General features: G+C 47.9%; 1 protein-coding gene across 1 annotated transcript in view; it reads left to right on the top strand.

Annotated features, from left to right (window-relative positions):
- Positions 1–1302: 1302 nt before the first annotated feature.
- Positions 1303–23614, top strand: part of LOC140720101 (uncharacterized) — a 50292-nt gene continuing 27980 nt past the window's right edge. The window contains exons 1-3 of the mRNA XM_073034999.1: positions 1303–1307; positions 1765–1939; positions 2449–2541. Coding sequence (XP_072891100.1) covers positions 1303–1307; positions 1765–1939; positions 2449–2541 — 273 coding nt within the window. The remainder of the gene's footprint in view (positions 1308–1764; positions 1940–2448; positions 2542–23614) is intronic.

Raw genomic sequence — 23614 nt, forward strand, 5'->3', positions numbered from 1 at the left:
CTCTGTGTCTGACTCCGGGAGTGTGTGATGCGACGGTGTGGAGGGTAATTCACTCTGTGTCTGACTCCGAGAGTGTGTGCTGGGACGGTGTGGAGGGAGATTCACTCTGTGTCTGACTCCGAGAGTTTGTGATGCGACGGTGTGGAGGGATATCTCCTCTCCTAGTATCCTAGTGTTTCAACTCGAATGTGTGTGATGCTACGCGGTACAGGTAACAGTCTGAGACTGTTTGAACGATTAGAGGGCACATCGGGAGCTTCACTCTGAATTTGACATCGGGTGGTTGTGTTTGCCCGAAGAAGAGAGCTTCATACTCTGATTGCCTCCCAGTATGATTAACCTGAGAGTATAAAGTGAATTTCTCACAATCCACCGGAGCTTGTGACGAAATCGTGGGAAGTACTTTCCACTCCGTGTCTCATCGCGGGAGTGTGTGATGGGACGATGTGCTGGAGATTCACTTTCCTTGTTCCTGATTTCCAGAGCAAGCATGTTTCCAGGATTGGATCAGAAATGAAGACAGCTGTTATTTCATATCCACGTTGGAAACATCTTACGATGGAGCGAAAAGATATTGTTCAAACATTGACGCAAGGTTGCTGGAAATAAATTCAAAAAAAGAGCAGGTATGTGTCACACGGAGAGAGGAAATATCGACAACAATCACACACTCCCGGGGTCAGACAGAAAGTGAATCTCCCTCCGCACCGTCCCATCACACACACACACCCAGGGTCAGACAGAAGGTGAATCTGCCTCCGCACCGTCCCATCACACACTACCGAGGTCAGACACAGAGTGAATCTCCCTCCACTCCGTCCTATCACACACTCCCGGGGTCAGACACAGAGTGAATCTCCCTCCACAACGTCCTATCACACACTCCCGGGGTCAGACACAGAGTGAAACTGCCTCCACAACGTCCCATCACACACTCCCGGGGTCAGACACAGAGTGAATCTCCCTCCTCACCTCCCCATCACCCACTCCCGGGGTCAGACACAGAGTGAAACTGCCTCCACACCGTCCCATCACACACTCCCGGGTTCAGGCTTTGAGAGAGTCTCCTTCTTAACGTTAATTAAACAAATTAAATTTCGCAGAGTTTTATTTCCAACGTTCTCGTCCATCAAGACAGAACATACCGGATTGGAAAATGCGCAGATAGGTGAGATTCAGTTTTTTACTGGATTGTGACTGGGACAGGATAATTAGTTTGGAGACACAGCGGGGCTTGGGAAGTGAAAAGTCACAATCTTTGATTAGATTCTGACACAGGGCTATTGGCGAGAGTGTGGGGTAATGGCGTTAGTTTGGAGAACTGTACGGGTCTGTGGGCAGAGCGTGGGTCAGGGGGAATTGTTTGGAGACACACCGGGGCTGTGGGAAGTGAGAGGTCACGATCGTTGATTAGATTTTGAGAAAGGGTTATTGGTGAGTTTGTCGGGTAATGGCGCTACTTTGGAGAACTGTACGAGTCTGTGGGCAGAGCGTGGGTCAGGGGGAATTGTTTGGAGACACACCTGGGCTGTGGAAGTGAGGGGTCACGATCGCTGATTAGTTTCTGACAGAGGGATTTGGGGCTGGAGCGTTAGTTTGGTGAGTGATACAGACTGTGGGATAAAGTGGGTCGGGGGATTAGTTTGGAGACCGACACGGGTCTGTGTGGTTAGTGCGATGCAGTGGAATTAGATTGGTGACTGTCTGGGGTGTCCGCTTGGAGCTGATTTGACTCTGTTGACATTGTTTAACCTTCTTTGATAGGGATGAGGCGTCTAGTGTTATTATCAAGTACTTCAGTGCAACGTCCGTCTGCGTTAACTGCGACTCGTCCGGCTGGAAGGACCACTGCAAACGTCAACACCCTTTCATCTGCGAGAAGTCTCCACATCCGTGCACGGATATTCCTGAAGAGATCCAGGATCTCTGTCAACAGTCCGTAGGGCAAACTTGAATGACATTACAATCCGTTTTCCTCCCCCGTCTCTCCTCCCCACTCTTATTCACCTCATCCTCACATTCCCGCTTCAGCAACTCTGTCTCTCCCCTAACAATTCTCCTCCACAACTCGCATCCCATTCCCCCAACACTCTCCTACATTTCTCTTTCCCCATCAATCTCCTTCTTTCTCGCCATCTGTCCCACTCTTCTCTTCCCCCGCACCATTCTCCACCCCTCTTTCTATTTTAACTCTCTCCTTCCTCTCCACCCACTCTCACCTCACTCCTGCGTACTCTGGTTCACAGATTACCCTACCTGTGGTAAAATACTCTGCGCATTCACTCTACCTATACCCCTCGGGGTTTTATACACCTCTATAATTTCACCCGCGATCTCCAAAGAATAACCTCCTCACGCCAGCCCGGTCTCCACAACTCGGCCACTCGAATCCCGGCAACATCCTCGTAAATCTCCCTCTGCACTCTTTCCAGCTCATCTTTCCCACAGCAGGACGACCTGAACCGAACACAGTACTCCAAGCGGGGGCTCACCGATGTCTGGTACAACTGCAATGTGAATCCGCTTCCCGCTTACGCACATGTGAGGCTTATTGACCGCCTTTAATCTCTCCCTTTTCCGATTTCAACTTCGAAATTTTAAATTTATTCAGTCGAATTTCTGTAACAATAGTTATAATTATGGCTACTTCGAAGAGCACCAGACGAAATCCCGACCCATCCAACCGAAAATCTGAAAAAGCTGACGAGTTTTCGGAAGAACCCCTTTGGGTCAGGAGATTGGAATCTCTAATAACCTGTATATGCACTGAAATAACTCAACGAGAAGAGAAATTTGAAGAAAAAAATAACTCTTTGAGCCTCGATCTTAAAGAAGTGAGTCGAAATGCGGCTGACTTTTCTTCTCGTTTGGAAAAGGCTCAACAACAAATCGTGGATTTGGAAGCTGGATCGCGTCGGAATAATATTCGAATCGTTGGATTAAAAGAGAAGTCAGAATCTGCCGACACACCAGATTATTTTGCTAAAATATTCCAGTCTTTGATCCCGGAGGTTTGTACGCAACCCGCGGACCTTGAATCAGCTCACAGAACCGGTGCTTTCAAATCTTTGAATGAAGGTAAAAACAGGCATATTGTTGTGCGTTTTCTCGGTCTTAGAGACAAGGACAACAATGTTTAGCTTGCAAGAAAACAAAGATTATTTCACTATCAAGGTTCAGAAGTTCGTTTTTTTCAGGAAGTTCCACGTGAAATTGTTAAGAAACGTGCAGCATTTGCTTCTTCTATGAAATTGGCTTTTCAAACAAAGCTCTTTCCAATATTACAATGCCCAGCCAAATTAAGGCTTTTTGTTAAACATTCTGGAACTCGTATTTTTGATGATCCAGCCGAAGCATTGCGCTTTATTAACTCTTTGTCTGACGAGTCCGACGGCGAATCTGAAGTCTGAAGTTTGAATGATTTATAATAATTTGACTGTCACGTGGTGTAAAGTGATGAAAATGGAAGATTTGATGGTTATATAAAGTTTTTACCTGAAAATGTATTCTTCGCTTCGAAAAAGACTGGTTTGGATAGTTTTAACCTTCGAAGATATGGCGGGAGTACTGTTGGAAGACTGTAGATAATTCTGAACCATCGAGTTTTTTTCTGCAGCATTTAAAGGAACCAACTGTTTTATTTTGTTCTATACGTTTGTTTTAAGTTTTTTGTTGCTTGGATTTCTTTACGTTTGAAAGAAAGACTGGATAATTTAAAGATGGCGATTGTTTTTCCTTTTGTGCCAATATTTCAATGTCGACGAGTCTGAAGTTTGAAGTTTCAATGACTTATAATGGCTTGAGTGCCTCATTGTGTAAAGACTGATAAGACTGGAAGATCTGGTGGTCAGATAAAGTTTTTGCAGTAAAATTCGTTTTCATTTTTGAAAAAGACTGGTTTGGACTGTTTTAACTTCAGAAAATATAGTGGGAGAACTCTTGATAGGCTGTAGTTAAGTTTGAACTGTCCAGAACTTTTCTTTCTTTCTGCAGCATTTAAATGAATTAATTGTTATTTTAAATTAGGTATGCTTTATTGAAGATAGTTTAATAAATTTCTTGTTTTTTTGTGTTTTAAAGACAGATTGGATAATTTAAAGTTGGCGATTGTTTTTCTTTTGTGCAAATACTTCAAGAATCGTTTTGGATTTGTTTTTCTTCCCTTATCGAATATGACGACTGTAATGAGATTTATGTTGGGCAGAGGGAGACAGAGATTACTTTTTTTATCATTCAAGTAGGCGGAGCTATATCAGGATCCCTGCTTTACTTGGGGCTTGCGTTGATATATATGGACTTTTATTTCCGGGCTTTGTCGTCTGGGAGAGTTTTTTTTTTCTTTTTTCACCCCCGTTATGGAATCCCGGAGCATACGCTAATTATTTTTATTGTTGTTCATCTCCGCCATTTTCGATCATCGTATCCTGACGTGCGTCTAAAAACTCTTTTTCGACACAAAGTTTCATGATGATATCTAAACAGCTAAATGTTTTAACTCGGAATTTTCGCGGTTTATGATGCGTAAGAAAACATTTAAATTTATAAATCGATTCCAGCCTGATGGAGACGCATATTAGATTATGTGATAAAAATCGATTCTTTAAATTTTCGAGGGATCCTCAGTTTCATGCAAAATCCCACAGTAAAACTAGAGGAGTCTCAATTTTTATTGATTCCAATATTCCCTTTAATCAGGAAGATATTATAGCCGAAATTAATGGTAGATTTTTAATTATTAAAGGAATAGTTTGTAATAAGAAAATGGATTGGTTTCGTATTTATGGAAGGATCATATTTATGGATCAAACATTGACGATCCGTCATTTTCTAAAGCCGTTTTTGCTATGTTACCTGATTTAAATGAATATATGTTACTAATGAGTGGTGATTGATTAAATCCTTTAATAGATAAGTCATCATCCAAACATCAACTCCCTAATCGTTCTGCATCACTTATTAATTCCTTTTTAACTGAGTATGGTTTAATTGAGGTCTGGAGGCACATACATCCTTGTGATAGAGAATATTCTTTATATTCTCACATGTTCATGATAAATATCCGAGAATCGACTATTTAATAGTCGACCCTCGACTCTTATATAATGTTCAGAAATGTGAGTATGATGCGATTGCTATCTCTGACCATGCCCCTTCAATCTTAACATTTGAATTGAAAGACCATTCTGTCGCTTCCCAGAACATTTATTACAAAGTTAAGAATCTGTTGAGTTTATTGAAACTCATAAAAGAGTTTTTATTTTCTCTTTAACAATATAGGAACAGTCTCAAAGTTAGTAATTTGGGACACTTTAAAAGCTTATTTACGTGGCCAAATCATATCTTATATAGCTAAATTTAAGAAACAAACAAGAATGGAATTAGATAAAATTTCTAAACAAATTAAAGAATTAGATAACATTAATGCAATATCTCCAAATCTTGCTTCATTAAAAAGAAGAGTAGAATTACAATCACAGTATATCTTATTACTAACATAGCCTATTGAAGAATATTTGCTTAAATTAAAAAGAAAATTTTATATTTTTGGGGATAAAAATAATAAGCTCAGATTCCCATTTAAGAGCATCTAGAGCTAAAAGACAATTTTTATAGATTCGTAAAAATAATGATATAGTAAGTATGTGGATATTAATAATACTTTTCAAGAGTTTTATTCTGATATTATAGATCTCAATTTCCGGCAGATTCTTCAAAGATGGAGACTTTTTTTTACATAAGACTATTTTCCACCAATTTCTGATGAAGATCAACTGATGCTTGATGCTCCAATTACCGAGCATGAAATTCAGAACGGTATTTTATCAATGCAATGAGGTAATGCTCCTGGACTTGACGGTTATTCGGTGGGATTTTACAAAAAAATTGAAAGATTACTATCTCCGTATCTTTTGAGATATTCCATGAATCTTTTGAGAAGGGCATTTTACCTTCTTCGTTCTCTGAATCACCTATTTTCTTAATGCTTAATAAAATATAAAGATCCTGTTGAATGTTCATCATATAGACTTATTTCGCTATAAAACAATGGCTAATCGCTTGGATGGAATCTTAACTATAATTATCTCTATGGATGAAACGGGTTTTATTAAATACCGCTATTCTTTCTCTAATGTTCGGAGATTGAATAAAATTATTTATTCACCATCATGTAAGCAATCTCAATGTGTTATCTATCTGTATGCAAAAAAGGTATTTTACATTTCGAGTGGCCATATTTGTTTAAAGTATAAGAAAAAAATCGTTTTGGTAATGATTTTAACAGATGGATTCAAACTACTGATAAACCCTATTGCCACGGACATTACCAATAATTATTGGTCTTCTTTTTTCAGTTTCTCGTGGTACAAGACAGGGATGTCCATTAAGCCCTTTATTATTTAATCTTGTATTGGAGCCTTTAGCCATGACCTCCCAAGCACAAATCCATGCTGACTGTTCCTATTCAGACCCTGTCTATCCAGGTAATCAGAGATGCCATCTCTAACAATAAATTCTATTAGTTTACCCACCACTGACGTCAAACTTAGAGGACGATAATTGCTAGATTTACTCTTTGAACCCTTTTTGAAACAATGGAACAACATGAGCAATACGCCAATCCTCCGGCACCATCCTCGTTTCTAAAGATATTTGAAATAATTCTGTCAGAACCGCTGTTATTTCTACACTGACTTCACTCAAGGTCCTACGGAATATCCTTTCAGGTCCCTGAGCCTTATCCACTTTTATATTCTTTAAAAGCGCCAGTACTTCCTCTTATTTTATCATCATAGTTTCCATAACTGCCCTACTTGCTTTCCTTACCTTACATAATTCAATATCCCTTTCCTTAGTGAATACCGTAGAAAAGAAATTGGTCAAAATCTCTCCCATGTCTTTTGGCTCCACACATAACTGTCCACTCTCATTCTCTAATGGACCAATTTTATCCCTCACTATTCTTTAGTCATTAATATAACAGTAGAAACCCTTTGGATTTATTGTCACCTGACCTGCTAAAGCAACCTCATATCTTCTTTAAGCTTCTCTAATTTTTTTCTAAAGTTTCTTTTTAAATTGTTTATATTCCTCTGGCTGATCATTTATTCCACGCTACCTATAATTATTGCAGATCTCTCTCTTTTTCCGAACCAAGTTTCCAATATCCCTTGAGAACCATAGCTCTCTCAAACTTTAACATTTATTTTCAACCTGACAGGAACACAAAGATTCTGTACGCTCAAAATTTCACCTTTAAGTAACCTTCATTTCTCTATTACATCTTCCCCATAAAACAAATTGTCCCAATCTACTCCTTCCAAATCCTTTTGCATCTCCTCAGAGTTAGCCTTTCTCCAATCAAAAATCTCAAACTTGGGTCCAGTCCGATCCTTCTCCATAATTATATTGAAACTAAAGGCATTGTGATCACTGGTTCTGAGGTGCTCCCCAACACATACCTCCGTTACCTGACCTATCTCATTCCCTAACTGGAGATCCAACACTGCCCCTTTGCTCGTAGGTACCTCTATGTATTGCTGCGGAAAACTATCCTGCACACATTTTACAAACTCTAAACCATCCAGCCCTTTTACAGAAAGGGCCTCACGGTCAATGTGTGGAAAATTAAAATCTCCCACATTCACAACCTTATGCTCACTATAAATATCTGCTATCTTCTTACAAATTTGCTCCTCCAATTCTCGATCCATATTAGGTAGTCTATAATACACCCCTACAAGTGATTTTACACTTTTCCCATTCCTCAATTCCACCCAAATAGACTCCCTAGACGAGCTCTCTAATCTATCCTGCCAAAGAACCGCTGTAATATTTTTTTTTTCTGACAAGCAATGCAACACCTCCCCCTCTTGCCCTTCCGATTCTATCACGCCTGAGCAACGAAATCCAGGAATATTTAGTTGCCAATGACACACCTCCTGCAACCACGTTTCACGAATAGCTACAACATCATATTTCCAGGTATCATTCCATACTCTGAGCTTATCCACCTTTCTTACAATGCTGCTAGCATTAAAATAGATGCATTTAAGAAATTCTGCACATCTTACTCTCTGTTTATCCCTAACAGTGCAAACATCTTTATTATCTTTTGCTTCTGTCTCCCCTACATCCTCGGTCTGAGCACTCTCCTTCTCTATCACCTGCCTACCATCCCTGACACACTGTCTGCTAGCTTTCTCTATTTATGGACTGACATCCTCTCTCCTAGTCACTTCAGGTTGATTCCCATCCCCAAACATTCTAGCCATAGCATATCTCCCTGCCAGGTTATTGGTCCCCCTAGGATTCACGTGCAATCCGTCCTGTTTGTACAGGACACACATGCCCCAAAAGAGGTCCCAATGATTCAGAAACTTAAATCCCTGCCCCCTGCTCGAAACACTCAGCCACGCATTGATCCTCCACCTCATTCCATTCCTACCCTCACTGTCGCACGGCACAGGCAGTAACCCGAGACTAGTACCTTTGCGGTCCTTTTTCTCAATGCCCTTCCTAACTCCGTATATTCTCCTTTCAGGACCTCTTTCCTTTTCCTACCAATGTCATTGGTAACTGTATGGACCACGATCTCTGGCTTCTCACCCCCAGACTTCAGGATATCTTGGAAGACATCAGAAACATCCCGGACCCTGGCACCAGGGAGGATAACTAACAACCGGGTCACCTGACTGCGTCTAAAGAATTGCCTATCTGACCCCCTAACTATCGAGCCCCCTATTACTACTCTCTTCCTCTTCCTTTCCCTACCCTTCTGAGCTACAGGGCCGGAATCTGGGCCGGAGCCACGGCCACTGTTGCTTCCCCCAGGTAGGCTGACCTCGTCCCCCAACAGTTCTCAAACAGGAGTACAGCCACCGCGATACTTTCTAGTGCCTGACCCTTCCCCTTCCCTCTCCTCACCGTGACCCACTTGTCTGCCTCCCGTGGCCGCGGTGTGACCACCTGCCTGTAACTCCTCTCTGTCAACTCATCACTCACGCTGACCAGACGAAGGTCATCGAGAAGCAGCTGCCGTTCCCTGAGGACCGTGTGAGGACGTGTCGGCATCACTGTGAGGTTTTATAATAACACTTCATTCCATTCTGTCTAATTACGGTCTGGCGGGACCCTGAGCCCGTTTGACTCACTATGGATCGAGAGCCCGGCCACGATCTCAATGATGATGGGCGGAAATTACCAGATTAGGCAGATCTTGCGGTTCGATCTATTTCCAGTGTTCTCCATCGGCTCCCGTTTCTGCGGACCTTTAGAGAGACCATTCAGCATGTGCGTGAACTCAGCCATGACTGCCACTGGATTTCCCTCCCACCCACCATCCGCGCTCTCTCCTTCCACCACGATCACCCCTCCCTCTCTCAATCTCATTTACTTTCAGCCGTCATCGCCGAGAGTACAAATTGCTTGACTTGGCAAAGGCTGACAGGTGTCTGTCGGATTCCAGAGATCAGTCAGATCTCCCCTGAGCCTCCTCCGCTCCAGAGGAAGCGACCCAGTTGTCCGACCTCTCCTTGTAACACATGCCAGCGAATCCCGGCAGAGTCCTGTTAAACCTCTCCGGAGGCTCCCCAACGCCCTGACATCCTTCCGATAATGGGGTGACCAGAACTGTATACAATACACCTGATTCAGCCTAACTAGTGATTTTTATAAAGTTGCATCATAACTCCCTGACATTTGTACTCAATGCCCCGACTAATAGAGACAAGAATGCCATAGGACTTCTTAATCATCTCATCTAACTGTGCAGCCACGTTCAGGAAGCTATGAACATGGACTCCAAGATACTCTGTCCATCTAAAGGAAGGATATGTTCGGCACATCTTTACCATCCGAGGGGCCTGTATTGTGCTGTAGTTTTTCTATGTCTGTATGTTTCCATACGGTTTAGGGTCTTGGCTCTGATACTGTGTCATTTCTTTCATTTGACCTACCAAAGTGTAACATTTTAGGTTTGTCCGGGTTAAATTCCATCTGCCCGGTCTCCAAACCATATCTGCAACTGATCTATATCCCACTGAATACTTGGCTAGTCTTCTCCGCTCTCCGCAGCACCACCTCTCTCCGTATCATCTGTAAAGCTACTAACCCAGCCGTCTACAACTTCATCCAAATCATTTATAAGCAATTAAGAGCGGAGAGGTAATGTTACAGCTGCACAAGACTCTGGTCAGACACCACGTGCAGTGTCGGGCTCAGTTCTGGTCGCCTCACTATAGGAAGGACGTGGAAGCCTTAGAAAGGGTACAGAATGGATTTACAATGATGCTTCCTGGATCGGGGAGCGTGCCTTCTGAGAATAGATTGTGTGAACTCCGCCTTTTCTCCTTGGAGCGCCAAAGGATAAGAAGTGAACTGATAGAGTGCTACAAGATAATGAGAGGCATTGATCATGTGGACGGTCAGAGGCTTTTTCCCAGGGCTGAAATGACTAGGACGAGAGGGCACGGTTTTGAGTTGGTTGTAAGTAGTTACAGAGGAGATATCCGGAGTAAGTTGTTTGACGCAGAGAGTGGTGAGTGCGTGGAATGAGTTGCCGGCGGCGGTTGTGTAGGCAAAAACGATAGGTTATATGAAGAGACTTAAGAGACTGCGGACAAGTGTGAGGTATTGCACTTCGGAAGGTGAAAACAAGGTAGAACATACGAGGTAAATACTAGGGTTCTGAAGAGTGCAGTAGAACAGAGGAATCTGGGATTACAGATACATAATTCCCTAAAAGTGCCGTCACAGTTAGGGAGGGTAGCAAAGAGAGCTTTTGGTACATTGGCCTTTATAAATCAAAGTATTGACTGTAAGAGTTGGAATGTTATGGTGAGGTTGTATAAGACATTGGTGAGAACGAATTTGGAGTATTATGAGCAGTTCTTAGTCACCTAATTACAGGAAGGATATTAATAAGGTAGAAACCGTGCAGAGAAGGTTTACAAGGATGATGCCGGGACCTGAGAAACTGAGTTACTGAGAAAGGTTGAACAGATTAGGACCATACTCCCTGGAGCTTAGGAGAATGAGGGGTGATTTGATAGAGGTGCATAAAATTATGATGGGGATAGATAGTGTGAATGCAAGCAGGCTTTTTCCATTGAGGCGAGGGGCGAATAAAACCCAGAGGTCATGGGTTAAGTGTGAAGGGGAAAAGTTTAAAGGGAACATTACGGGGGTTTCTTCACGCAGAGAGTGGTGGGAGTGTGGAATGCGCTGTCAGATGAAGTGGTGAATGCGGGCTCACTTTTGACATTTAAGAAAGAACGTCGACAGGTACATGGATGAGAGGGGTTTGGAAGGATGTGGCCCAGGTGCAGGTCAGTAGGACAAGGAAGAAAAATGGTTCGGCAAAGCCAAGAAGGGCCAAAAAACCTGTTTCTGTGCTGTAATGTTCTATGGTTCTGGATGGCTGCATGGAGCTTAAAGAATAGAGGGATACGGGTCAAGCCTAGGTAGTCCTAAGGTAGGGACATGGCGGGCACAGTTTTCTGGGTAGAAGTGCCGGATTGTGCTGTATGTTTCTATGTTTCTAACCCACCCGTCTACGATTTAATCCAGATCACTGATATACATCACAGGCAGTCGAGTTCCCAGTTGCATCCACAGATACAAATACTTTCATAGGTGTGGAACAGCGTAAAACAATCACAGAATGCGGAGTAAAGTGTCACAGTTACTGAGAGAGGGCAGCGCAGGCAGACGATAAGGTGCAATGGGCCACGACGAGGTAGATCGTGGGGTCAGGAGTCCGTCTGATCGTCCTAGGGGGGCGTTCGTGTAGAGGCCGAGCTTGCGCCTGGTGGGAAGTGCTTTCGTATCTTTCTCGCCGCTGAGAGGGAGTCTGGGTTGGGCGGGGGTGTATGCACCGACGCAGCAGGAAATGTGAACAAGGTCCACGAGGCAACATTGCAGATTTACATCTTTAGAGAGAAGCAACAAGACGGACAGGTTGGGACTGTATTTCTAGGAGCGTAGGGGTGACCTGATAGAGATGTATAAAACCACGAGCGGTCAACGCGTAGACTGATTTTCCCCTAGACATGCAGAATCGAGGACCACAGCGCACAGGTCTAAGGTGAGAGGAGAAAGGGATTTAATTGGGGAGCCAAGTGACAACCTTTTGTTACCCGGATGGTGGTCAGTCTATGGACCGAGCTGTCAGTGGACGTGAAACTCGGACTCTTGAGACTATGACACGCGACCCGTCCGGAATGACGTCATCACTGTGAACTCTGACCTGTTTGTGCAGTGCTTGACAGCCCGCCGGGTCTCGAGGGAATGGGAGGATCTTCGTCCTCATCGATGCGGGGTTCCTCTTTCCGAAAGTTCAGCTCTGAGTAGGTGGAATTCAGATAGTCTGGGAGAGAGAGTCGGACAGGCGGATAAAGAAGAGTGTGAGAGCGGTAGGGAATGGGGGAGGGAGTCGGTGATAGACAGACGAGAGAGGGGGTGAGGGAAGAGTGGGGTACGTGAGGGGGAGGGAAGGGGTGAGGCAGCGAGATAGAGTGAGGAGGAAGAGGGGAGACAGAGGACCGAGACGTGGAGTCAGAGAGAAGGTGAAAACTTTGGGCAGAGAGAGGAGGGAGCGATGTGGGCATTGGGCAGGAAAATGCGAAAGGACGAATGGGGAGAGAGTGGGAGGGGGTAAGGGGGAGAGTGAGTCGGGGAGAGAAGAGTGAGGTGTAAGAGAGGGGAATGAGAGGGGAGAGCGAGGGAAAGTAGAAGAGGGCAGAGGGATAAGGAACAGAGAACCAGGGAATATCAGAGAGGGGAAGGAGCGAAGGGGGACAGCGTCGGGAAGTGGGAGAGCGGGGTGGATAGAGAGGAGGGAAAGGAATGAGAGGAGATAAGCGACAAACTTAGGGACAGATGGAGTTTGGTAGACCGGGAGGTGTGGACGGTTTGGAATGAGAGTAAGCACTCGTGGAAGGAGCCCGAAGGAGAGAGCAGGTGATAGAGACGGTAACTGTGATAAAGGAGAGACGGGGACAATGAGAGAAGGCGAATAGAAGGGGACAGTGCGAGTCAGAAGGGGAAATAGTGTGAGTGAGGGACAGTGCAGAGACGGCGAGAGGAGACGGAGTGAGTGAAGGGCAGGGAGGCGAGAGAATGGGAAAGAGGTCAAAGAGAGTGCGGTTAGAAAAGAGAGAGAGGGGTTAAGGTTTTATACCGCGCTCCCTACTCCCTGTCTCTCCCACTGCCCTCACTCCTCACCACGCCGAAAATGAGATAATTCATCTCCACCACCCCTCACTCCGACCCACGGCGCTCTCTCCTCATCGCCGATTCCTCCACACGGCCCATTCCGTGCCATCTCTACTCGCTGATCTTTCCCACAGCAATCCCTCTCCAAGCCAACCCACGGAGTTCCCTCTATTCCGCCCCTCCCAGGGCGCAACGTTCCGCACCGACGATCAAACAGTATTTCCCCGTCATCGCATCTCTCAAGCGTTCGCTCCGTGTTATTCTCAAACAGTGAATCATTAGGGTCAACTGTACGTTTGCCCTGAGATCTCTCGACAGGATTGGACAAGTCACCTAAAAAGGGACAAACCGACAAAGATGAAACTGACCTTGATCTGTCCGGAACCGGGGCTCAGGGAAGGTGTAGAAATTAATTACCCCGTACGTTACTTCAGGGCCAGCTGGGAACAGAACAGTGAGGGTCAGACACAGAGTGAATCTCCCTCCACACCGTCCCATCACACACTCACGGGGTCAGAAACAGAGTAAATCTCCCTCCACACCGTCCCATCACACACTCCCGGGGTCAGACACAGAGTGAATCACCATCAACACAGTCCCATCACACACTCCCGGGGTCAGACACAAAGTGAATCTCCCTCCTCACCGTCCCATCACACACTCCCATGGTCAGACACAGAGTGAATCTCTCTCCACAACGTTCCATCACACACTCGCGGGGTCAGACACAGAGAGAATCTCCCTCCACAACGTTCCATCACAGACTCCCGGGGTCAGACACAGAGTGAATCTTCCTCCACACCGTCCCATCACACACTCCCGGGGTCAGACACAGAGAGAATCTCCCTCCACAACGTCCCATCACACACTCCCGGCGTCAGACACAGAGTGAATCTTCCTCCACACCGTCCCATCACTCACTCCCGGGGTCAGACACAGAGTGAATCACCATCAGCACAGCCACATCACTTATTCCCGGGGTCAGACACAGAGTGAACCTCCCTCCACACCGTCCCATCACACACTCCCGGGGTCAGACACAAAGTGAATCTCCCTCCACACCGTCCCAACACACACTCCCTGGGTCAGACACAGAGTGAATCTCCCTCCACAACGTCCCATCACACACTCCCGGGGTCAGAAACAGAGTGAATCTCCCTCCACAACGTCGCAACACACTCTCCCGGGGTCAGCCACAGACTGAATCTCCCTCCATACCGTCCCATCACACAATCCCGGTGTAATACACAGAGTGAATCTCCCTCCACACCGTCCCATCACACACTCCCGGGGTCAGACACAGAGTGAATCTCCCTCCACACCGTCCCAACACTCACTCCCGGGGTCAGACACAGAGTGAATCTCACTCCACACCGTCCCATCACACACTTCCGGGGTCAGAAACAGAGTGAACCACCATCAACAACGTCCCATCACTCACTCCCGGGGTCAGACACAGACTGAATCACCATCAACACAGTCCCATCACACACTCCCGGGGTCAGACACAGAGTGAATCTCCCTCCACACCGTCCCATCACACGCTCCCGGAGTCAGACACAGAGTGAATCTCCCTCCATACCATCCCATCACACACTCCCGGGGTCAGACACAGAGTGAATCACCATCAACAACGTCCCATCACTAACTCCCGGGGTCAGACACAGAGTGAATCACCATCAACACCGTCCCATCACACACTCCCGGGGTCAGACACAGAGTGAATCTCCATCCACACCGTCCCATCACTCACTCCCGGGGTCAGACACAGAGTGAATCTCGCTCCACACCGTCCCATCACTCACGGACGGGGTCAGACACAAAGTGAATCTCACTCCACAACGTCCCATCACTCACTCCCGGGGTCAGACACAGAGTGAATCACCATCAACACCGTCCCATCACACACTCCCGGGGTCAGACACAGAGTGAATCTCCATCCACACCGTCCCATCACTCACTCCCGGGGTCAGACACAGAGTGAATCTCGCTCCACACCGTCCCATCACACACTCCCGGGGTCAGACACAGAGTGAAGCTCCCTCCACACCGTCCCATCACACACTCCCGGAGTCAGACACAGAGTGAATCTCCCTCCACATTGTCCCATCACACACTCCCGGGGTCAGACACAGAGTGAATCTCCATCCACACCGTCCCATCACTCACTCCCGGGGTCAGACACAGAGTGAATCTCGCTCCCCACCGTCCCATCACACACTCCCGGGGTCAGACACAGAGTGAAGCTCCCTCCACACCGTCCCATCACACACTCCCGGAGTCAGACACAGAGTGAATCTCGCTCCACAACGTCCCATCACTCACTCCCGGGGTCAGACACAGAGTGAATCTCGCTCCACACCGTCCCATCACACACTCCCGGGGTCAGACACAGAGTGAATCTCGCTCCACACCGTCCCATCACACACTCCCGGAGTCAGACACAGAGTGAATCTCCCTCCACATTGTCCCATCACACACTCCCGGGGACAGACACAGAGTGAATCACCATCAACACAGTCCCATCACACACTCCCGGGTTCAGAAACAGAGGAAATCACCAACAACACCGTCCCATCACACACACCCGGGGTCAGAATCAGAGAGGATCTCCCTCCACAACGTCCCATCACACACTCCGGCGTCAGACACAGAGTGAATCTTCCTCCACACCGTCCCATCACTCACGGACGGGGTCAGACACAAAGTGAATCTCACTCCACAACGTCCCATCACTCACTCCCGGGGTCAGACACAGAGTGAATCACCATCAACACCGTCCCATCACACACTCCCGGGGTCAGACACAGAGTGAATCTCCATCCACACCGTCCCATCACTCACTCCCGGGGTCAGACACAGAGTGAATCTCGCTCCCCACCGTCCCATCACACACTCCCGGGGTCAGACACAGAGTGAAGCTCCCTCCACACCGTCCCATCACACACTCCCGGAGTCAGACACAGAGTGAATCTCGCTCCACAACGTCCCATCACTCACTCCCGGGGTCAGACACAGAGTGAATCTCGCTCCACACCGTCCCATCACACACTCCCGGGGTCAGACACAGAGTGAATCTCGCTCCACACCGTCCCATCACACACTCCCGGAGTCAGACACAGAGTGAATCTCCCTCCACATTGTCCCATCACACACTCCCGGGGACAGACACAGAGTGAATCACCATCAACACAGTCCCATCACACACTCCCGGGTTCAGAAACAGAGGAAATCACCAACAACACCGTCCCATCACACACACCCGGGGTCAGAATCAGAGAGGATCTCCCTCCACAACGTCCCATCACACACTCCGGCGTCAGACACAGAGTGAATCTTCCTCCACACCGTCCCATCACTCACGGACGGGGTCAGACACAAAGTGAATCTCACTCCACAACGTCCCATCACTCACTCCCGGGGTCAGACACAGAGTGAATCACCATCAACACCGTCCCATCACACACTCCCGGGGTCAGACACAGAGTGAATCTCCATCCACACCGTCCCATCACTCACTCCCGGGGTCAGACACAGAGTGAATCTCGCTCCACACCGTCCCATCACACACTCCCGGGGTCAGACACAGAGTGAAGCTCCCTCCACACCGTCCCATCACACACTCCCGGAGTCAGACACAGAGTGAATCTCCCTCCACATTGTCCCATCACACACTCCCGGGGACAGACACAGAGTGAATCACCATCAACACAGTCCCATCACACACTCCCGGGTTCAGAAACAGAGGAAATCACCAACAACACCGTCCCATCACACACACCCGGGGTCAGAATCAGAGAGGATCTCCCTCCACAACGTCCCATCACACACTCCGGCGTCAGACACAGAGTGAATCTTCCTCCACACCGTCCCATCACTCACTCCCGGGGTCAGACACAAAGTGAATCACCATCAACACCGTCCAGTCACTCACTCCCGGGGTCAGACACAGAGTGAATCACCATCAGCACCGTCCAATCACTCACTCCCGGTGTCAGACACAGAGTGAATCACCATCAGCAGAGTCCCATCATACACTCCCGGGGTCAGACACAGAGTGAACCTCCCTCCACACCGTCCCATCACACACTCCCGCGGTCAGACACAGAGTGAATCTCCCTCCATACCGTCCCATCACACACTCGCGCGGTCAGACACAGAGTGAATCTCCCTCCACACCGTTGCATCACACGCTCCCGGGGTCAGACACAGACTGAATCTCCCTCCACACCGTCCTATCACATACTGCCGGGGTCAGACAATGAAGCTCCCTCCACACATTCCCTGGTTTGGACCCAGAGTGACCCTCCCTCCACACAGTCCCATCACACACTCCCTGGGTCAGAAAGAGATTGAATCTCCCGCCCTCCGTCTCTGCCCCATTAACTTCTCGATGGAGACTGTGAGTCCTGTTTTACGAGCTGCACATTCATGTAATTCTCGCTGTCGTCCATCCTGTCGAGGATCCTCTGCGTCTCTGAGCTCAGCGAGACAAACAAACACCAGATGCGCAGCTGATAAAGAGAGGAGCCGAGAGCTGGGAGAGGAAGTGCTGGGGAAGAGGGAGATTGAGGTTGTGAGAGTGGTTGGTCTGGACCGATGACAGATTCCTGATTTGAGCGTCCGCTCTCCCGTTGCTCGGCTTATCGCCGGGGCTTCAGACCCTCTGTGCTCTGGAAACTACGGACCCGGGATAACCCGCAACTCCCTCCGAGAAGACGTCAGAACAATAGAGTGCCATTTTTAGACTTTTTATTTCCTTTCAAAGAAAGCGGACGTTTAGATTTTGAAGTTTACAGGAAACCAACACACGCTGAGCCGAATCTGAGTTTTGACTCTTTTCGCCCATGAGAACATAACCTGTTTTTATCAGTATTTCAGAGAAGTATTGAAAGCGTGCGGTTACACTGACTGGGCCGTCATACAGACAGCAGAAATGAAAATAGCAGCGTCGTCAGCGCAACAGACGGACTTAATCAGTTCTCTCAATCCCTCCATCACCTTCGGTCTATCATTTTCCCTCTCTGCTTCCCTCACTCTCCACTCACTGTCTCTCTATTTCTCTCCCATGAATGCCTCTAACACGCTTCAATTTCGCTTCTCTCTCCAGCTCTCTCCTTTTGTCTCCACTCCTTCTCGCTCCTCTGCCTTTCTATGTCGTTGCATGCCACGTTAAAGCCTTCTCTTTCGGTTTCCCTCCCTCTCGACCCCACTTTCCCATTTACCACTTTCACCCGCTCACAGTGAACGTTACCGGACTGAAATGTGACCGGGGCATCTGCAATCGTTCCCGGGAATATCGCCGCTGACTGGACAGTGGGGATCAGTTACATCCTCCACAGTAAGTAATTGGGTAGATGATAGGACATCGGGGCTTACGGAATGGTGAGGGAGGATAGTGGCACCCAGGGTAGTTGTGAGTCTAATCGGTGTACTGGAGCGGGTGTGTGTGTGTGTGTGTGTGTGTGTGTGTGTGTGTGTGTGTGTGTGTGTGTGTGTGTGTGTGTGTGTGTGTGTGTGTGTGTGTGTGTGTGTGTGTGTGTGTGTGTGTGTGTGTGTGTGTGTGTGTGTGTGTGTGTGTGTGTGTGTGTGTGAGAGAGAGAGAGAGAGAGAGAGAACCGTTTGAACCAACATTCCCGGGGTCATACATTAATGAAACTCCCTCCACACCGTCCCAGCACACAGTTCCGTGGTTAGACACAGAGTCAAGCTACTGATCACCGTCGCGTCACACAGTTCCGGAGACAGACACAGAGTGAAGCACCCGTCCCACTATCCACTCCCGGAGTGAGACATAAGGTACAGCTAACTCACCCCCGTCCCATCATACCCTCCTCGCGGTCGGACACAGAGTGAAGCTTCCTCCACACCGTCCCATTAACCACTCCCGGGGTCACAAAGAGAGTGAAGCTCACTGGGACTCTGTCCAGTCGCACAAATCCATGGTCAGACACAGAGTGACACTCACGCCTCACCGTCCCATTACCTGCTCCCTGGGTCCATAGAACATTACAGCAGAGAAACAGGCCTTACGGCCCTTCGCGGCTGTGCCGAACCATTTTTCTGCCTAGTCCCACTGACCTGCCCCTGGGCCATATCCCCGCATGCCCCTCTCACACATGTACCTGTCAAAGTTTTTCTTAAATGAGAAAAGAGAGCCCGCATTTACCACTTCATCTGGCAGCTCATTCCGCACTCCTACCACTTACTGCGTGAAGACCACACCCCCACCCCGCAATGTTCCCTTTAAACTTTTCCCCCTTCATCCTTAAGCCATTACCTCTGGCTCTTTTTTACTCCCCTAGCCTCAGTGGAAAAAGCCTGCTTGCATTCACTCTATCTATACCCATCACAATTTTATACACATCTATCAAATCACACCTCATCTCCTACGCCCCGAGGAATAAAGTCTTAACCTATTCAACCTTTCTCTGTAACTCAGTTTCTCAAGTCCCGACGACATCCTTGTAAACCTTCTCTGCACTCGTTCAACCTTATTAACATCTTTCCTGTAATTCGGTGAACAAAACTGCACACAATAGTCCAATTCGGCCTCACCAATGTCTTATACAACCTCACCATTACAATCCAACTCTTATACTCAATACTGTGATTTATAAAGGTCAATGTACCAAAAGCTCTCTTGACGACCCTATCCACCTGTGACGGCACTTTTAGGAAATTATATATCTGTACTCCCAAATCCCTCTGTTCTACTGCGCTACTCAGTGTCCTACCATTTACCTTGTATGTTCCACCTTGGTTGGACCTTCCGAAGAGCAATACCTCAAACTTGTCCGCATTAAACTCCATCTGCCATTTTTCTGCCCATTCCTCCAACTGGTCCAAATCCCTCTGCAAGCTTTGAAAACATTCCTCACTGGCCATTACACCTCCCATCTTTGTATCATCAGCAAATTTGCTAATCCATTTTGCCACAGTATCATCCAGATCATTGATATAGATGACAAGTAACAATAGACACAACACTGATCCCTGTGGCACACCACTAGTCACAGGCCTGCACTCAGAGAAGCAATCCTCCACTACCATTCTCTGGCTTCTCCCATTGAGCTAATGTCTAATCCAATTTACTACCTCTCCATGTATACCTAGCGACTGAATCTTCCTAACTAACCTCCCATGCGGGACCTTGTCAAAGGCCTTACTGAAGTCCATGCATACAACATCCACTGCCTTCCCTTCATCCACTTTCCTGGTAACTTCCTCGACAAACTGTAATAGATTGGTTAAACATGACCTATCACGCTCAAAGCGTCTAATAAATCCCTGTCTATGTAAATACTTGTGGATCCAATCTCTTAGTATTCCTTCAAATAATATAGCTACATAAGCTACATAACATAAGCTGGGTTTTGTCAGCAATTCAGAGAAGTATTGAAAGCGTGCGGTTACACTGACTGGGCCGTCATACAGACAGCAAAAATAAAAATAGCAGTGGTGTCAACCCAACAGAAGAAACTTCAGCAGTTCTCTCAGACCCTGCATCACCTTCTGTCTATAAGTTTCTCTCTCTCCTTTTTCTCCACTCCCTCTCTCTCCTCTGCCTTTCAATCTCACGGCCCTCCTCACAAAGTCTTCTCTTTTTGTCTCCCCTCCCTCTTTACCCCACTTTCCCTCTTCCCACTATCCCCAGCTCACAGTGAACGTTGCTGACTGAAGTGCGATCGGGCCTTCTGTCATTTTCCCGGGAAAAGCGCCGCTCACTGGACAGTGGGGATCAGTTATATCCTCCACAGTAAGTAAGGGGAGAGTTGAACGGTAATGGGGGCTTTGAGAGTGGCTCGGCACCAACAGTACCCACATTAAGAGTGAAGCACATTTCTAACCATCCAATCACAAACTCACGGGGTAGGACACAGAGTGAAACTGCTCACTTCCACAGAGCGTGTGATGGGACGGTATGGAGGGTTATTCACTCTGTGCCTGACCCCCGGGATTGTGTGATGGGATGGTGTGGAGGGGAATTCAGTGTGTCTAACCATGTGCAAGGATAGTGGGACTGTGTGGAGGGAGATTCACTCTGTGTCTGAACTCGGGAGCGTGTGATGGGACGGTATGGAGGGTTATTCACTCTGTGTCTGACCCCCGGGATTGTGTGATGGGACGGTGTGCAGGGTAATTCAGTGTGTCTAATCATTTGCAAGGATAGTGGGACGGTGTGGAGGGAGATTCAATTTGTGTCTGACAAATGGAGTGTGTGACGGGACGCTGTGGAGTGAGATTCACTCTGTGTCTGACCTCGGGAGTGTGTGATGGGACGGTGTGGAAGGTGATTCACTCTGTGTCTGAACCCGGGAGTGTGTGATGTGACGGTAAGGAGAGAGATTCACTCAGTGTCTGACCCCAGGAGTGTGTGATGGGACGGGGTGGAGGGAGTTTCACTTTGTGTCTGACCCCGGGAGTGTGCGTTGGGTCTGTGTGGAGGGAGGTTCACTCTGTGTCTGACCACGGGAGTGTGTGATGGGACGGTGTGGAAGGTGATTCACTCTGTGTCTGAACCCGGGAGTGTGTGATGTGACGGTAAGGAAAGAGATTCACTCTGTGACTGACCTCGGGAGTTTGTGATGGAATGGCGTGGAAGGAGATTCATTCTGTGACTGACCCCGGGAGGTTGTGATGCGACGGGGTGGAGGGAGTATTCCTCTGTGTCTGACCCCGGGAGTGTGTGATGGGACGGTGTGGAGGGAGGTTCACTCTGTCCCTGACCCCGGGAGTGTGTGATGGGACGGTGTGGAGGGAGATTCACTCTGTGTCTGACCCCGGGAGTGTGTGATGGGACGGTGTGGAGGGAGATTCACTCTCTGTCTGACCCCGGGAGTGCGACATGGGAAGGTGCGGAGGGAGATTCACTCTGTGTCTGACCCTGGGAGTGTTTGATGGGACGGGTTGGAGGTTGATGGAATGGAATGCGGGGAGCTTCACTCTGGAGTGGACATATCATCTGTGTATCTGACACAGAGTCAAGATCCCAAAACACAGTCCCAGCACATACATACTGTGTTAGCCACAGAATAAAGTTGCTTCCACACCGTCCACTCACCCTCCACCGTGGTCAGACAACGAATGAATCTCCCTCAAACACTCCAACAGACGTCCCATCAGTCACTCCCGGGGTCAGACACAGAGTGAATTTCGCTCAACACCGTTCCATTATCCTTTCACATGGTTAGACAAAGTGAATCCCCCTCCACACCGTCCAATCACCCACTCCCGGGATCAGACAGAGAATGAATTCCCCCTCCACACCGTCCCAACGCACACTCCTGGGATCAGACACAGAGGGATGCTCCCTCAACCCCATCCCATCACACACTCCCGGGGTCAGACTCAGAGTGAATCTCGCTACACAGCGTCCCATCATACACTTCCGGGATCAGTCACAGAGTGAATCTCCCTACACACCGTCCCATCATACAATCCCGGGATCAAACACAGGCTGAGGAAACCTCCACACCGTCCCGACACACTCTCCAGGGGTCAGTCACAGAATGAATCTCCCTCCACACCGTCCCATCACACACTCCCGGGTTTAGACACAGAGTGAATCTCCTTACACACCGTCCCATCACACACTTCCGGGGTCAGAAACAGAGTAAATCTCCCTCCACACCGACCCATCACACTCTCCCTGGGTCAGACAGAGAGTGAATCTCCCTTCACACCGTCACATCACACACTCCGGGGGTCAGACACAGACTGAATCTCCCTCCACACAGTCCTATCAAACACTGCCGGGGTCAGAAAGAGATTGAAGCTCCCGCCCTCCGTCTCTGCCCCATTCACTTCTCGATGGAGAAGTTGAGTCCGTTTTTACGAGCTGCACATTCATGTAAGTCTCTGTGTCGTCCATCCTCTCGAGGATCCTCTGCGTCTCTGAGCTCAGCGAGACAAACAAACATCAGATGAGCAGCTGATAAATAGAGGAGCCGAGAGCAGGGGGATGAAGTGCTGGGGAAGAGGGAGATTGAGGGTGTGAGAGGTGCTGGTCTGGACCGATGAGTGTGGCTGGAGGAAGAGTAATGAGAGTGGGAAGAAACAGAGGGAGACCAGGTTGCGGGGAAGGAAAGGGATTTGGGGAAACAGAGACGTGGTATACTGGGGTCAGAAAGGGGCGATGTTAAGAGACAGTGGTTTCAACATAGAGATACCTGATTCTTGCCGAGAAATTAAGGGGAGAGAGTGAGAATACAGAGGGCGAGGTAACTGGCGAAAGCAGGAGAACGAGAGAGACAGAGAAATGGACAGGGTGGTGGGGCGAAGGAATAGAAGGAGGAGCGAAATCCCTACCGAGAGGGAGGAATGTTGCAGGGAGGGGACGATTGAGGGAGAATGAATACGGAAATTTGAGGGACACCCCCACCTCCAGTTGATTCCT

The sequence above is a fragment of the Hemitrygon akajei genome, unplaced genomic scaffold (genome assembly GCF_048418815.1).
Source record: "Hemitrygon akajei unplaced genomic scaffold, sHemAka1.3 Scf000036, whole genome shotgun sequence".
Classification (NCBI taxonomy): Eukaryota; Metazoa; Chordata; class Chondrichthyes; order Myliobatiformes; family Dasyatidae; genus Hemitrygon; species Hemitrygon akajei.